General features: G+C 50.9%; 1 protein-coding gene across 3 annotated transcripts in view; it reads left to right on the top strand.

Moving 5' to 3' along the window:
* The window catches only part of LTBP2 (latent transforming growth factor beta binding protein 2), a 79,834-nt gene that overhangs the window by 1,828 nt on the left and 61,176 nt on the right, over window positions 1-16,830 (top strand). For all 3 annotated transcript variants that reach the window (XM_085301750.1, XM_085301749.1, XM_085301751.1), the window contains exons 2-3: window positions 8,880-8,950; window positions 14,885-15,128. In XM_085301750.1, coding sequence (XP_085157876.1) covers window positions 8,880-8,950; window positions 14,885-15,128 — 315 coding nt within the window. The remainder of the gene's footprint in view (window positions 1-8,879; window positions 8,951-14,884; window positions 15,129-16,830) is intronic.

Below are 16,830 nucleotides of genomic sequence, written 5' to 3'. Positions count from 1 at the left end.
GGCTCGGTGGGCGCAGTCGGGCCGCCGCGGCTCTCGCTGCAGGTACTTGCTCTCTTGGCTCCTTCCTCCCGTAACGGGCCCCTTGCAAGCAGCGAGCGCCGCAGCTTCCCATGGCTTCAGCTGGCTCCGCCGRGGGAGGCTCCGAACGACTTGCCTGGCAGAGCTGTTCCAGCTCCAGGCCCTGGCTACCACCCCGCGGAGGTGGAGTGGAGATCATATGGCGAGGCCAGCTGCTGCGCTGCGGAGGGGAGCTCGCAGACGGGGCGGCTGCTGCGGCGCTGACGTACGCTTCAGCCCCCTCCGCAGTTCCCCTCTCTGCTCCCCCGCGGGCGATGCCCCTGCCACGAGCTTCGCTGCCGAAGCTGTCGCGCGCGGCCGCTGCCCGCGCGAGCCCTGCCGGGGGGCACGCAAGCGGGCCGAGGGCTCGCTGCCCGCCGCCGCCGCGCTGGGGACCGCAGAGGGGTTCGCGCTGCCCCCAGGCAGGGAGCGTCGCTGGAATAGGAAGGGCGGTTTAACCCCTACGGTTTCTCTCTCTGCCTCCCTACAACGTGCAAAGCGGAGGCGTCCCTTGCTCCGTTCCCCGCTGTTCTCTCCGGCAGCCCTACRCAGGCAGCAACCGCAGCCGGCCTCTTCTTCCCGTTACGTTCGGTACGCAGAGTATTCATCGTTAACGGAAGTCAACAGCAGGCAGTCCTGAGCAGTTTCTGCCTTAGCTCCTCCATCAGCCTTGTTTTGTGGGCGGCCTGGAGGGAGTCCGTTGAAAGGATCCCTTGGGAAGCTCCGATCCTGCTTGGGCACCTTTGGGCACTYGGAAGCGAGCTCCAAAGGTTTTTGCCCTTTCCAGAGTCCAAGCACGGTCAGCGTTGCTTCAGGATCACGTGGCAGTTAACTGGATTTGAGTCACCTGRGATGTAGCCCGTTCCTGTTGCAATGACTGCCCCAATAGCCTGCACCAGGCTTGCAGGCCCCGCTGCTACCCGGAGCAGGTGGGCGGCTCGGAGGTTCAGGCTGTGCTCAGAAGAGTTGTGAACCTCTTTGAARGTAACCTTCATCCTTTAATCAAAGGCATAAATGAGGACCAGCATTTCTGCTCTGGTCACCTGTTATTAGCTAAATTAGCCTTCCGGGGGTGTGTGAGACTGCTACTGCCTCCCGGCTTAGAGGGATGAAGGTCCTGAGTCTTCCAGCTGTTCTTCCCTAGCAGTCTGCAGCGCTCGCTCTGCCTCCTGTTTGCTCTGGAAGATGAGGGCTGGGAATAATGTGCTTACTGTGGTCCTCAAGAACTTGCACTCTGGAACATGCATATAATGGCTTGTCATCGATAGCTTTCCATCTCTTCTGGAGTCCAAATCAGCACTTTTTGAACTTCCCTGTGACTGACTCTCTTTGGAGTTTATGAGAAAGTGTAGCTAAAATAATAGTCAGTGAGTAACCACATGGCACTACTCCTCATGGAAACCTAGTTGCTGCTGTTCTCCAAGTCATTCTGTAAAACTCCTGTGATTCCACCTCATCCATCTTCTTATATCCTTTGCTGCATTGGACATATTTCCATCCAGGAAACTCAGGGCCTCCAGAAAGCTTCATTTCATGTTTCATTTTTTTGCCAGGTGGGATATTTTCTGTTCTGCTGTTTACACTGTACTCCTGCTACTTTCTASCATAACAACCTTAATTTTCCCTCATTTTCCCTCATTCAGGTAGCTTTGCCAGCTTTACTGAGTCCTAGTGCTATTTAGTTATTTTGACTTARAATCTCAACTGCCAGGTTGACCTGTCCTGATTCCCAAGTCACAGTTCTCTGCTTGTACCTCTAGGAGCCTCACACAGGCCACCACTCCTACTGTGAGATTGTATTCTGTGGATGAAAATCCTGGTTCTTAGTACTGTATCCTTTCTGGATAATTATCTTCCTRATTTGTTTTACAAGAGCAGACTTAAGATTGAGTTTCTTGCTCAGGGACTGTTCTGATGTGTCTGCCACCCTGCTCATATCTGGCTTTGCTGCAGGTGGGGCCTGCTCATACCCTTCCTGGAGTGTGTCCAACTGAAAGTCTTGGAAGAGCTGAATTTTAGAATTTCTTCCTGTTGCCTCTCACCCTTTAAAAGTCTTGTTCTGTGAAAATAAATCCTCAAATGATATATACATCATCWTAGATGATCCACCTTAGAGGAAGGTGGGTAACTGGGGAGTAATCTGAGGAAGCCTCGACTTCTGTTACCTGCATGGTCAATTTGGTGGTGCGGGGAAGGTTTTGAAGCTTTTTGACAGATAATTGCTGAGTATTTGGCTGGGAACCCTGAATTCTCTCCTATGTTCTCCCTCTCATTTTCTTTTTGTGCATTTTGCTCTTGAATTCTTGTTTAATCCCTGCTGTAGACACCATGGTTATATAGTTCTGCTTTACTTAGGCTTTGTGGGTTATATGTTCTCTGCAGTGCGTGTACAGGACTGCTCAGGAGCTGAGGCAGTTAATGCTGATGTGGTCTTGGCAGAGTATTTTCAGTGCCTCATTGATGCCAGCAGCTTTTGCTAATGTTCTTCCTTGAGTCTGACTGCAAAGGTTTCATATGCAGTTGGATGAAGTTTGCTGTCCTGCAATATAAAGGCAGACCTGATGATCTAATGGTCCCCCTGGCCTTCAGCGTAGGATACTGTAAATGACCTGAATGCAGTCAATGTATCTGGCAGCACAAAGTGCTGCATAAAGTTGAAAGATGTTGCATAGATTGCTGTTAAATAAACAGTAAAAGAATAGTTCTGCCGAATGTTTCAGTAAGTGATCACCACTGAGGCTGTGCACATGCTTAAACTATGTGAATCCATGCTCTTGCTATTTCCTTGTTTCTTTCCCCTACTGTTTCTTATATTTGCTTGCCTCTGGTCTCAGATAACACTGCAAAATCTTGCAGGCTTTCATCATCCTGGATGTTTGTCTACCGCCTTGCACGATGGGGACCTGACCCTGATGGTGGCTTCTGGTTGCTGCAGCAATGCAGATCATGAAGGATTGCCTCGCTGCAGCTCCTTTGCCCAGGTTGCAGGTTATGCTTGTGTATTCAGTCAGGGCCATGAATRGTATTTCTTGGTGTAGAGGAGGCTTCGTGGCACTGGCCTAATGCTGCGTGAAGGGGTTTCTGGGAGGAATCTGTCACAGAAAAGAAGTAGGCCAGTGACAAATACTGCATACCTCCTGTGCTCTAAGCTACCTGCTCTAGGTGCATGTTATCTGTAAGACAGGGACAAGCTTGTCTTGCATTTTCTTACTGCTTTTTGCAGTGTTTAGAGTAGGGTRGGTGTAGGTGTACCTGGGACTTCAGGCAGGAGCTGAGCTGTGGTTTGTTCTCTAATCCCTCACCCTGCATTTTGTTGGAAATGCAAACCCTAAGGCCCACATCTAGGGCATATTTTACTAGCAGAGAGCATCTTCTGGTACTGCTGTTATTCAGCAGTCTAAGTTATCCAATTCCCTTTCTCTACRAAGGAAAAAGGAAAAAGAAGGAAAAAAAGAAGGAAATGGGCTACTGGGAGCACTCTCTGTCCTCTGCTCTGTTCTGAGCTGTGCTGGGAACTGTTTTGGAGGATGCTAAATGGCCAGTGCTACAGGCAATCAAGTCCCAGTGCCTGGGAATGTCCCCAGTGACATTTTGTTTCCTAGTAAAGGTGTATCCTAGCAGATCCAGCCCTTCAGAAGGTAAATGCCCAGGTGCTGATTAACCTTTTCCATTAGACAGGAAAGAGAGAAGATTTGCCCGCGGCACCTTTTGGCATCAGTGGCAGAGCTGGGATTAGGGCACCCCTCGTTGCTCCCTGTGTAGCGTGACCAAGTGTGGGTGCTCAGTGGGACTTTGGCTGAGACACCTGCGTGAGGAAATCTTTTCTGTCTGCTATGATCAGGGGTTGTGCTGAGCTCCTTTTGACATGGGAGAGTTGCTGACCTCTCCATATGCCCTTCCACCCTCCTGTCCCTTCTGCACCCTGGGCTGCCCAGGGCAGAGGGCGAGAGACTGCTGCTGCCTGCTCTCCTCTSCCTGCTGTCTTGCTTCTTGCTTCAAGGGGTTGGTTAGCATCAGACAGTTTGGGTGCTTGACCTCACATGGCAGCTGGGTGCCTCAGAGGTTATGAATCTGGTCTTGACTTATGCTATTCTTAGGTACGCCAGCGGCCTAGTGCATCTCAGGGCCCAGCAGGTCCTCCTCAGAGGTGGCCCTGCCAGCTGCCTTTGCCTCTGTTTGGAAGCCCCTGCCCCTTGTATGATGATGGGTGATCAGGGACAGCTCAGCATGTACAGGACAGCCCCTGAGTCCCCCCCAGCAGCCTCGGTTCCCCCCAGGGATTGTGATGCCAGGCCTGGTGGGAACCAGTTACTTTGCTTTCATCACGGCAGTGCTGGAGAGGCCCAGGACTGGAAGTGCCAGCAGAGGTGGCTCACGTCTGAGCTGCGTGTTTGCTGCAAGTGTTGGTGACAAAGCATGCACAACAGGCCAAAGGCAGCTGAGGACACCGGGAGCCCACCTCTCTCGAGCACTGTCCCTTCCTGCTATAAACTACTGTCTGCACATTCTGGGCTGTCCTTTGGAGAACGTAACTCCAGTGATAGCATCTCCCTTCTCCTGAGGTTAGCAGCTGCTGTCTGCACTCAGCTGGAGAATGACTGAGACAGGGATGGATCACTTTGAGAACAAACTCTGCTTCGCAGAGTCTGTATGTCTAGAGTCTGAAGGACCCTTCACACTGGCATTAGCTATTTGAGCTTCACCATGCACAACAGCGAGCCAGTGAGCTGTGAGACTTTGTCAGCTGTGTCACAAACTTGCAGAAGAATCCTTGGCAAAGTATTTCRCTCTCTGTCTCACGCTAAGTCTACTCAACACATGGTGAGTGGGTGGGAGCCCGGCTAAAAGGCAGTATGTATTAGCTTGGCACTAGGCTAACAGGTTTGTGGCTTTCAGAYGGGAAGCAAGACCGCGTCCTGCAAGCTTGAAACACAGGCAAAACAGATGTGGATCTGCTGGTAACATCTTGAGTGGACATAACTCAGCCTCTTTCCATCCATAACTTGGAGATTATGACACTGACTTGTCTCCCTGGGGTTTGGAAGATGAGTGATTCAGTCTTGCCTGTGCCACAGGAATCATGAGGAGACTCCCAAGGTTACAAAATTGTTTCCTCTTCAGTATGCTTTCTATCTGTTGCTGATTTCATGTGTGGAGCACTCAGCCTGGCAGGGCTGTGTTGTCTCTTGTGGTGTTTACTTTTCCCAAGTAACTGAGAGAGAGATGATTTTGGTCTTCCCTTCTGCAGCTTTCACCCTCTATTTTTCTGGCCCCTGCAGTAATTAGTCCTATCTGACAATGAGTCTCACACCCCTCTACTCTATTTGCTCTGTCTTTTGGGTGTTTCTTCTGCTTTCCTAGGGGTTCTCCGCAGTCCACTGAGACCAGGGTAGGACTCTCTTCTTCCTACCTCGTCTCCCAGACTCAGTGCTGTGAGGCTAGGAAGGAGGCTCCAGGAGAGCTGCTGGGATGTTGGGGACTGATGTTGGTTCTTCATGGGAGAGTGAGCTCCCTTGCTGCCGTGCCCCAAGAAGGAGAGTGCAGTGGTCAACGGCTGATCCAAGAATTTGTCCCATCCTTCTTCTTCTCTCCTTCCCACCATGCTGGCTGTGTCGGACTGGGTTTGGTTTAGTGTCTGTTGTGTCATGGCAGATGATGAGGCTTGGTGGCCCTGAGGATGTCTGTGTGGGAGCAGAGGCCTGGAGGATTCACCATAGTGGTGCCAGTCTCTCTGCAATGACCTCAAACAGTGGAAAGGTGCTTGTAGAAGGATCACAGGGCTTCTTGGGGCAAGAGCGGGCAAGAGCATTGCACCCATGGGTATAGGCATGAGGATGCCGCTAGTGGGAGCCTAGCTAGCTAGAGGTGAGGATTGCCAGAAAGCACCTGATGAATGTGCCYGTCCTCTCTCGCTGCCTACCATGTCCCTTTTGGAGATGTTCTGTTGCCAAACTCACCACACTTGGAGTCTCAGCCCTAACCTTTGCTTTGCTCTGTGCTTGTTCTTTGGGTTTCTGCTTTGCCCACACAGGCTGTGGCTGCTCCTTTGGACCTGCTGGCCTTTGCCTTCGAAGCCCATGCTGCAGGACATGTAAAGTGGGTGCAGCCTGCTAGCAGCCATAAGGGACCAAGCATGGTATGGAGATGGGGCTTACCTAGCAAGTGGAAGATCTCAGAGGGAGCTACTAGGCAGGCTGCAACAGAAAGTGCTTAGCTATGGCATAAGATGGTGCCCATCTGTGGCACGGAAGGCTTGCTCTTGCTTTTGCCACAATTTGCAAAATCTGGCAGCATCTCTCAGGGAGCCCAGGTGGATCCCAGAGCTCCTTGTGGTCAGAACGTGAAACATGTGAGAGCTTAGAGTATCCGGACTACTAAGGTAGGGGCATAACACTGGGATCCAACAAGGCAAGAACGTCTCAGATTAGTTCCCTTTGTAAAGACCCCTGGGAAAAGCCCTGCTAGGAGCCTGTGGTGCTGTCTTCATCCCCTCTGACAGGTACAGCGCTCTGCCTGGGTCTGTTGTTTCAGGCTATTCTAATCCAATCCCATTCTGTTTATGGGGACATGATTTAACTCTCCTATTGACACACTTGTGCCTGATCCTACAGGGTTTTGATGCCTTCAAAGAATGATCCTATCTGCTAGGGTTTGCATCCCTATCTGTCTGGTCTCAAACGTTTTTTTCTATAAACTCTCAATTGCTGTTGGCATTGAGAGCTGTTATCAGTATGCTTCCTCTAGAGCGTGTGTGAGAGAGATGTAGATAGACTTTGAACTTTAATTTCATGAAGACCTGATAGTGTGCTTCAAGGCCAAACAGCTTCTCTGAAAAAGGTACTTACTTGCCTACAAGAAGCTACCTCTGATTACGTCAGTAAATTAAAGTGAGAATGGGAAAGGGCTTTGCTCTTTGCCAGATCTGCTGAATATGTTTTGCAAAGTGTGTTACAGCTCTGCTGATGGAAGGAGGGGAGCTGTGACAGTCTAAGCCAAGTGGGCCTTGCTGATGCTTAGAGTGGAGTTCTTCAGCAGCCCTTAATTATCTAAAGACATGCTCCAGCTAAGTCATTTTCAACCTTTACTGATTTGCACATCTTTAAAATGTTCAAGGCCTCTTGTGGGCTCTTATATAGTAAGTAATTCGAAGTTTGCTGACAACAGATTTGCTTTCCTTGGATCCTTTCTACAGTTGTCTTAAAGAAGAGCCCCATAGATAGCCTAGGTGTCCCTAGGGACTGGAAAACCAGTACTCTAGCCAAATCAGAACAGAAGTGTATTGATGCAATAATTATTTCTTTGGCTTGTGCTGTTGCAGGAAGTCACACCACAGGAATGTACGTTCTTTCTCCCTGTAAAGTCCGCCTAGGTTAATAAAAGGTTGATCCTGAGGGGTTGGATAGTGCTTTGCAAATTATGGGGCCTCTCAGACCACTTCCCCTTCCCATGTGCAGTAATCGCATCTATACAAGCAACTTCCTTCCTGAACACCAGACCATCCCTTGACGTGCCTGTTACCCACTGTCTTTGGCACTCTTAAAATGCGAGTCCCACAGTTTGAGCTCCAGCACCTCTGCAGTTTCCATCGCGTGCCAGGTGGATGCAGGAATCACTAGGATGCCAGTGCTGAGCTACAGCATCCTCTGACCTTGCTGTATTCCTGTGAAAGTTGTTCCAGAAAATAAATGTATATGTTTCTGGGATTCTTGTAAATTCTGTCAGCTGTTCTAACTGCCTTGTCTGGAGTTAGAGATAAACCATACTCCCAACTTGATTTCCAGAGCTTTCAGGCTGCTTACTTCTAATTCTACATCTTCTGATGACTGTATTCTCCCACCTACCCGGACATGCAAAGATTACATATTCCCCCAAATCTCCCTCCATGGTGGGTAAATAGTTTCAGGAAACAACCAGCCACTTGTTATTCCTTCTCTTAGTAGCCATGTAAGTGTGAGGGGTCACCAGAGCAAGCAGAATTAGCTGCCTGCTTAGGCTCTGCAGAGCACCTGTTGGATGCACAACGGCCTGTTGCGAGTGATCACTGCAGAAGATAGCCTGAAAAGACGTAACGAAGGCTAGGTGGGAAGGATGTTGTTTATGGAAAGGCAGTCCAAAACTCCTTGCAGCAATGTGCTGGACTTAACAACCATGGAAAAGATGTGAGCATCCTGGAATTGTGTAACGCCGTGCATGTCAAGCAGGCACAGAATGTGGTGCCCAGGGCAGTGGCTGGGCGAGGAATGTGGGTCTCGCAAAGAGGAGAAGCCGGGGAGCGGCCGGCAGAGCTGCCGGCGTGCAGGTCCTCTCCGGGTGGGGCTGGAGCACGGCACAGCAGCGGACAGCAGCAGCCTGGAGCAGGAGACGGAGCAAAGTGTTGTCTTCAGCTGAAACGGCTTGGGGCATTTATGGAGGCAAAAATGCAACAACCAAGGTTGGAATTAGGCCCAATTTATACCCCAATACTGTGAACAAAATACAGAGTGCTGTGAGACCTTTAATGATCACAGGTCATTGGTCTCCAATTACTCTCGTGAGGAAAATGATTGCTCTCAGCGCTGTGCCAGGAACAACAGTTCGGAAGGGAGACACTCCCCACGGAATCGCTAATGCTGCAGCGTTCACAGAGTCCTTGGGGGTTTCGTTTCCAAGCACTTAAACAACTCAGCCCTTGTCCGGTTGGTTTTGATCTCAGCCGCTGGTCCATCTGGAAGGAAATATCAGATGCTGCAGGAAATAATTTTATGGGTGACTCAGAGGTGCTGGCTGCAGAGAGACCTCCGCTTCCCCTTTTCCTAATCGTGCCGTTTTGTCCTTTTGCTTAGGCCGAATGTCTGCGGGAAACAGTGTTGCTCGGGGTGGACCACGGCTCCAGGCACAAACCGGTGCATCAAACGTGAGTATGGACGTCTAGGCCGGCACGAGTCCCAAAACGCGTTCAGGCGCTGCTGTGACCCCGTCCGCGTGTGCTCCCTGGCCTGGGCGCGCTCCCCAGGGCTGYGGCAGAGAACGGCCTCCGCCGCGTTGCGCCGCAGCACGGCGGCCTTCCCCCGCGCGCTTGCCCCACGTCAGCTTTCTGCACCTGCTCGCAAATTCTGCTCAAACCGAACAGTTATGTCTTTATTTTATTATCGTCGTTCGTTTCAGGCGAGAGCGGGATCCTGCTGGGGCAGGGCATTGCAGCGGCACGTTTAAAGRCCAGTTTCTAGCCCTGCGACCTTACTGTCCTCTCTGGAGTAAGACTCGAGTCTGTGRAAAACACAGCAGATGGGAACTGGCAGAGCACGGTCGTGCTTACACAGGCAAACGTTACTTACGCTGAGGGGAAAATCAGGGCTTCAGATGATCTGAATGTTATTAAAAGAAAAGCAGTTAATAAAACTGGCACCATGGCTGGGCTGGGTGGGGCTGGGGCGCGAGGCAACGCGTGGGATGGCGGCGCTGAAGTTCCTGCAGCACTGAACTGCCGAGCACGGGGTGGCGGCTGAGGGGTGGCTGGCAGGGCTAAGGGTGGCGGGACGGGGCGTTAATTAGTTGTACGGGACAGGAGAGTCGCCCGAAGCCTTCTGAGTGTCGGCGCGCTGGGACAGGAGCCCAGGGAGGTCGTGGAGCCTCCTCCTCCGGGGGCACCCAGAACCCGCCGGGCCGGCCCCGCTCCTCCGGCCGGCCCCGTGCCCCTCCGTGCTGCGGGCGCAGGAAAGCCGGGGCGGGGGGTGTCCGGGGCCGGTGCCTCCCTCGCGCGGGTGCCACCACCTCGCTGAGGCGGCGCCGGCCGAGCTGAGCCTCCCGAGCGGCCTCCAGCCCGGCGGCGGCCTCCGCCCGGCACGGACGAGCGCGAGTTTCTCTCGTTAGCATCAAAACGCGGGAGCGCGGGTGCTCCTCCGGCCGTGGCCCGCGTTCGGGGGGGGGAGGCTCCGCTCTGCCCGCTGCGGGACCCCGCCGCGGCGGGCCGGGGGCTCGTCCCCCGCCCGCTCCCGCTGGAGGCAGGCGGTGGGGCGCGAACCGAGCGCCGGGCCGGCCGCGCCGCGGCCGCCTCTTTCTCTCGTCAGGGGCTCCCGCAGGAGCGGCCCGGAGCCGGGCCCGCGGCCATGAGGGCCGTCTAGCGGCTGCGCGGGCGCTGGGCCGTTGTTCCCGAGCGTTAATTAAAAGGACACGGTCGACGCGGGCAGGCCCGACAGGGACGGGAAGCCCCGGGCCGCCCTTCGATGAAGGCCGGCGGTGGAAGCGCTGCTCAGGTCCCAGCTGCGTCRCTCACGGGGCTTTTCAGCCTGCTGGGGATGCCTGGCGGCTCGGGGAGCCGGGCGCCCCGTCCTACCGAATTTCTGCACGGTAATCTCGTCTACTTTTGGATCCTGCGGTCTTTGCTGTGGGGCACATCAGGAAAGATAGCGGGGTAGAAGCACAGCCGGAGGGAACGTCTTAGCGTGAGGAAGCCAGGAGGACGTTGGCACTCTGCTCTCATGGTTTTCATGGGTCTGAGCCTGGATGCAGGAGACAGGACAGGCCTAACTTAGTCCAGTCCCCGTCACCCAACAAGTGCAGGGATTTTTTCCTTCTCCACCAATGCTCTTCCAGGGTTTTTCCTCTTGCAACGTCTTTTAATGACTGAACTCAAGCCCTGGGCAGACTTCCCCAGCCTTTCGGTATGGTCCAGCTTCCAGGACTACAGTGCAGCGAGCACCTGGGAGTTCCCTGAGTCAATGACTGGGAAGATAAAAACCAGAAACACTAGATTTTCAGATGTTTTCTGCTGAAGTGAAAGTGAGTTAAGAAGGGAATTGAGRAAGAAATTCTCACCTACTTAGAATGGGCTTGGTTTCTGCCCGAACATTGTCAGATCTACACACTGAACTACAGACAGGGCATCCTGTGGGACATTGGAGATCYTCCCTCAGGAAGGGTAATTAAAGGAAAGAAGCTACATCTGGACTTGGTACCTAGGAGGGCATCCAAGCTCTTGCCCTGTTCTTCATCCAGGGACGAGACTTGGTGTATACCAGCTCTTCCCTCTCTCCCTTTACATGCTGGTGTCGATGAAGAAGAAACTTATACACACAGGCTGGCCAGAAACCTTCTTGTGCTGCCCGGATTTCGGGGGAAGCTGCAGTCCACACTTGTGGATAATTTAGCTGCTGCCTGTATTTCTTCATAGCTGGCTATTTACTTCCCACTCAAACTGACTCTGTCCCTTCTGCTTAACCATCAGAGCAAGGAAATCCTCTTGCTGAGCCTCCCTGTGCCACACACCCAACACTRGTTTCAACTAACTCTGCTTTTATCAACATGATTTACCATGGTTCTCTGCTGATGCCTAAGGTACCAGCCCTGGCTGGCCTGGTAATACAGGATAAGTTTTTTTTATGATAGGGATATTTTAAAATTAAAAAGAAACCTTTTTAATTAGCATGTTGGGAAAAATTCAATAAACTCGTGCACTTTCTGATCTTGTACAGGTGGACTTGTGRTTAGGATATTTGATGAAGGTGCTGCGATCCCAGGGTCTGTCTCTAGCTCTGTTTTGGTCTCCTACTGTGTCTTCAGACAGTCATATTAGCACCTGGGCTTTTCCATGTCTGCTCTCTCCTTTTGCCTGTCCTCTGTACAGTGACTGTGGGCTCTTTGAGCACAGACTSTCCACGGAAGTTGTTCTCTCTCTTATTCATGCATTGCTATGATCTCCCTGCCTGTCAARCCTGCACAGATCTCTCTGTCACGTTAAACTGTCCTTCCCTTCTGGGTTTGCTAATGTAGTCAGAAGTATAAGTTAGAGCCCAGGTTATGTATCGGTGAACATCAATAAGCACCTCACTCTTCCATGAGAACAGGGATTAAATTACCACAGTGGTGAGAGTCCTCCACTATCTTCCTACAGTTTTCTGAGGATACCTAGGTGAATGGACAGATTTTTCCACATTTAAATGGGACTGAGCAGGAGGGAAGCTCAGGGAGCTTACAGTGAAGAGCTACACCACTGTCCTAGACCTGGCATGCATTTAGAYCAGCAACGCAGTAATTGAATGTCACCTTGCAGTGTCATGGCTCAAATCTGGGCCAGGTTAGCATAAGGGATTCTATAGCACAGCGTCTGCAAAATGACAGAGCTGGACTCAGCAGCCTTCCCCTCTTACAGCCCTGCTTAGGTTAGAGCCACACGCAGGGTTGCTCTGCGCTGAGAATGCATTTCCTGCACCGAAGACCAGACAACGCAAGACTTGATCTGTGAGGCTATTGCTAGAGGCTCTTAAACGAAATAGGATTGTTACTGAATAATACTTGAGCAGTGCTCCAAATCTCATGCTTTTATTCAGAGTTTTAGAGAACCTGTCGCTGCTTTTCTTAACGCCCCAGCTCCTGGAGCAGGTGATTACACGAGACTGTAATGAGAAGAAATGAGCAGAGTTCACCTTAACAGAATCTTTTTATAACCCTTGTCACTGGAGAGAAACATCTCAGAYTAACCCCTGGGCTCAGAAACCAAAAAGCAAAGAGAAGGATTCCAAATATATTTTAACCTTCTTATCTAACAATTTTACAGTTTGGGGGGCCTGACCTATTACTTTTGCACACGTGGAATTGGCAGTGCTTCTGCTGAATGGTCTATTCTCCCTGCATTGCATACCTAGACTCAGACAAAACCTGTGACTTTTAAAAGCTCTTTCAAGATTTTTTCTGAGTCTGCAAAGGAAACAGAGAAGGGATTAATCCTAGAACTGGAATATTTCAGCTAGGGCAGCTCCCCACCCATCCTGCATATAGGAACAAGAAGACTAATCCCATTCCCTTCTTCTTTTTTTTATATCGGCTGCCTTAGGGACTTTTTAGAGAGCCTGGTTGCTTATCACTGTTTTCTTGCTGAAGGGCATAGTCTACATCTAACTTTAACATTAACATTATTTGTGGGAGACATTGTGAGAAATGTTGTGCTTTCAGGTCCTGGGGTCTCTGTTACTGCAGTTCCCTGTTCTGCAGTGTTTCAGCCTGTGAAGTGGTTGTTTGRAATGGCAGGCGTCCTGGTATGATGGCGTTTACTAAATCAGGCATTTACTGGGAGATAATGGTATGGTCTGGGAGCCTATTTAAATCACAGTTGAATTATTGTAAATGACATCAAATCTTGAAGTGCCGGACTTCCCAGAGACAGTTAATTCCTGCCTGACTAGGGCCCTGTCTCTGTTCCAGAGCCTGCAGTGGTGTCTGATTTATTTTACTGAGGGTTTTAATCAAAAGCTCTGGTTTTAACCTACACAACGCTATGCAATCTGGGTTCTCCCTTTTCCTGAGATCTGCCTCCTTCCTGAGCATTAACACAGTAATAAAGGTCAAATGAAGTGTTCTAGCCAACATATTCCTGTTCTAGTTAGGTGATGATAGACCAGTTTTGGGGTGAGGGAAGGGTTGTTGAGGGCGTCTCCCTACACTGCTGTGAGAGGGGCTCAGATCCAGCGTGAGACTTCCCTTGCTTGGCAAGAGCAGGATGGTGCCTGGAGGGTCTGATGTATGAATGGCTCATGGAGTTAGAACTCTAAATGTGCGTGCTGTCCAGAAGCAGCCTATCTTGCAGAAGTGCCTGGCTTCATGAGATCATGGTGATGGATGTCGTGGGAGAGCATAGTCAGAAAATGAATGATGGGTTCATGAAAATCAAGTAGCTGTTTGTGAAGGTGGTTGGGATGTCAGACTGCTCCTGCTACCTCCCTGGGAGAGTTCTGGTTAATAAGCTCTGAGCAGAAGTGGTCGTTGCACATTTCAAGCCTTCCACAATGTTTCCACGTGGCTGAACCTCAGGTGAAGATTAATGTTTATCTCACATCGGCCAGTGGGGTTTCACTGCTCTTTGGCTAGCTGGCCCTTTCCTTCTTTGAAAGAAGACAGAGTCTTTCAGTGCCCCTTTAATTATGCTTGCTGAGAACAGCTAGCCTGGTACTACCTGGGCAAGCTGTGATTTCCTGGCTTTTGCTGGCTGGATTATAAACCAAATTTGGCACCTGTTAACTTGGGAAGTGTTAGGGTCCAGCGTATAATTAACAGCACTTTCCTCCTGGGGTGCAAACTGAAGCTTATGTGCTGTAATTAGGAACACACACAGGCTTGGAGACTGATTTGGGCATGAAGTTAATGAACTGTAAGTCCTTGTAGCTGCAGAGGAATTTGAGCATGGTGGCTCCAAAATTAGCTGGTACAGGGAGAGCCAGAATGTTCCTGAGGGGACGTGGCAGGGGCACTGTTCAAATAAATGCAGAAGCATAATAAAACAGTACCATAACTTGTGAATGGCTCCCAAGAGGCTGCATTAGTGCGTTGTTATCTGCCTCATCCATGTCTCCTTGCTTCTCCTTAAACAGTTGCTGCCTCCAGTTTGGATTTGAGTCCCTCTTCCTGCCCTCAGCTCCACWGGGCACACCAGAGACCATATGCTTTCTCGGGCAAACCTTGGTGCCTATTTTTGGTCTTTCTTAACCAAATAGAGCTTGAGAAGTGCTTTGCTGAGATCAGTGGGGGAGAAGCAGGAACAGAAAAAAGGCCTCGGTTTTTGTCTTTGATGGCAGCGACCCTGCATTAGGGATTCATGGTAGTAGTAATACGAAGCCTTTTGCTCCTGCAGCCTGGTTCCAGGCCAGGACGGGAAGGAGCATRTGTGCGATGTACAGTCTAATCCTCCTCAGGAGGAGGAGAGATCTACCTGCCTGCAGGAGCAGAAGGCAGAGAGGAGATGGGATCTCCCTGGTTGTGCTACCCCAGGCTGTGTACCGTGGTGTAAGAGAGGGCGTGCTGGTTAGTGCTGAGCCCATCTCCCATGGGTCCTGCTAACTGCCTTTCTGTGTCTCCTCAGCTGTCTGCGACCCTCCGTGCCAGAACAAGGGCTCCTGCAATCGGCCCCAAGTCTGTATCTGCCGCTCGGGCTTCCAGGGCTCCAGGTGTGAAGAAGTTGTTCCTGAGCAAGAATACCATCCTCCTGCTGCTGCTGCTGCCTTCCAGCCCCCTGCAAGCTCCTTCTGGAGGAGAACCAGCACTGCAGAGAGGGAAGCTTCCCCAAGAGCGGCTCAGGCACCTGTCCCACGGCGCTCACTGGCTGTGTAAGTTGACACCAGTTCCAATAGGAAGCTCGTACAAATAGACGTGCAGCTAATGATGTGCTCTGTYGGGCAAGCTCAAGCTCCAGGCTTCCATGCCCTTAGTCTCACCACTGCCCAGAGAACACTGCTCTGCTTTGTGAGACAGGATACCTTGATTCCAGGTGGTGGCTTTTCTCCAGGGCTGACATAATGGTGTCAGGCYCTGCTGTCCTTCCAAGGAACTAGGTTTATCTGCAGCATGTCTTGTGGTGCCCAGGCACAAAATGGAAGGGAACAGGATAATGATGGACCCACAACGAATGAGCACTGTGTAGCTCAGCARTTTACCCTTGTCCAGTCTTTGAGCAGCCTTGGAGGTAGTAGCAGGGTGGACTGAGGAGTGGGGTTTATYTTCTTTCAGAAGAGGATGTGTTTAGAAAAGCATGTCCAGGTAATACCCATGGGAAGCAACATAGGTCTGGGGTGTGCCAGTATGGGTGAAAGCGATGATACATATAGCGTGTCTGAGGTGAGTATCCTCAGAAACCCTAACAATCATTGAGCTAGTTGTTTTGTAACCTTGGGTCACCCAAGGTTGTGTGGGTCATTTTGGTACTCTGTGAGGTGACTGCATATTTGGAACTGAAGCAAAGATGCAGCTGTTGGAGTTCAGGGTGGTCTATAAAGGAAAGGCTCTTCTAGAGGACATATTAAGCTTAGGGTGACAACTGTGGCATTGCCTTTGTTTCTTGTATGTCAAAAAGAGCTTGGACTCATTTTGGCTACCTCAAGTCAGCTCTGAGGCGTTCTTATACCTGAGCTCCTTCACGCTTTGTGTTGTCTTGCTAGAACTGTGGCTTTTTGTTTAAGGAGGGGGTTACTATGAAAGATGCCCTTCCCGGACTGGTACTTCTGTTCTTCTGGCAGCTGGGAAGGGATGGAGAGGTCAGGAGTGCTGCCTCCTGGAACAGAACAACCTGCACATTTTTCAGAAAMCCCCCCACCTCTGCTTTTCCTTAAGAGGCCATGGACATGGGAGCAAAATGTTAGACCCTGCAACACCCACAACTGCCTGTGTAATTCTTGCTGCTACTACAGAAAGATTCATTTTGTTGGGGGCTGCCACACAAGAGAAGTTACACGTGGCTTCCAGTGGAAGCCAGTGCCAATCAGAGCTGCTTGCAGAATGGGCAGTTTAGCCTTTGTTCTTCTGTTTTTCTACAGGTTACTTTTAAAGTGTCTGTAGCTGCTGCATTTCAGTCTCTTCTGAAGCAGAGGCAATGTATGGTCTGGAGACATCTCTAGACACTTACTCTCAGGCATCTACAATTTTGGAGGGGCTCAGATGACTGAAAAGGAATTGACTGACATGATTTGGTTCACTGAAGCCAGCCTGTCTTGGTGCCCAATGAAAGACTATCTGGTGGAAACCAAATTCAGGAAAAACAAAGGTGTTTGCCAAGCCCACATCAATGCTGCCCTAAGAGAGGCTTGGCTTAAAAGTAGCACAAGCCTTAGCACACACCTGCAATCCTGGTCGTTACTCACAAGTTTCCCCACARTAATGACCTCCTCCTACCCCTCCAAACCACTACTCTGTGTGCAAAGACTGGAGAGGAGAGAGAGCAATGCCCTTGGAGATATGCCACCTGTTTAAGGCTTTCCTAGTAAGGAACATGACCTCAGGCTCTGCACAGAGGGCACAGGACTGTGCAGGCATTGA

The sequence above is a fragment of the Rhea americana genome, unplaced genomic scaffold (assembly GCF_003343005.1).
Source record: "Rhea americana isolate MKP2758 unplaced genomic scaffold, rheAme1 scaffold_18, whole genome shotgun sequence".
NCBI lineage: Eukaryota > Metazoa > Chordata > Aves > Rheiformes > Rheidae > Rhea > Rhea americana.
This window is presented reverse-complemented; position numbering and strand designations above follow the sequence as displayed.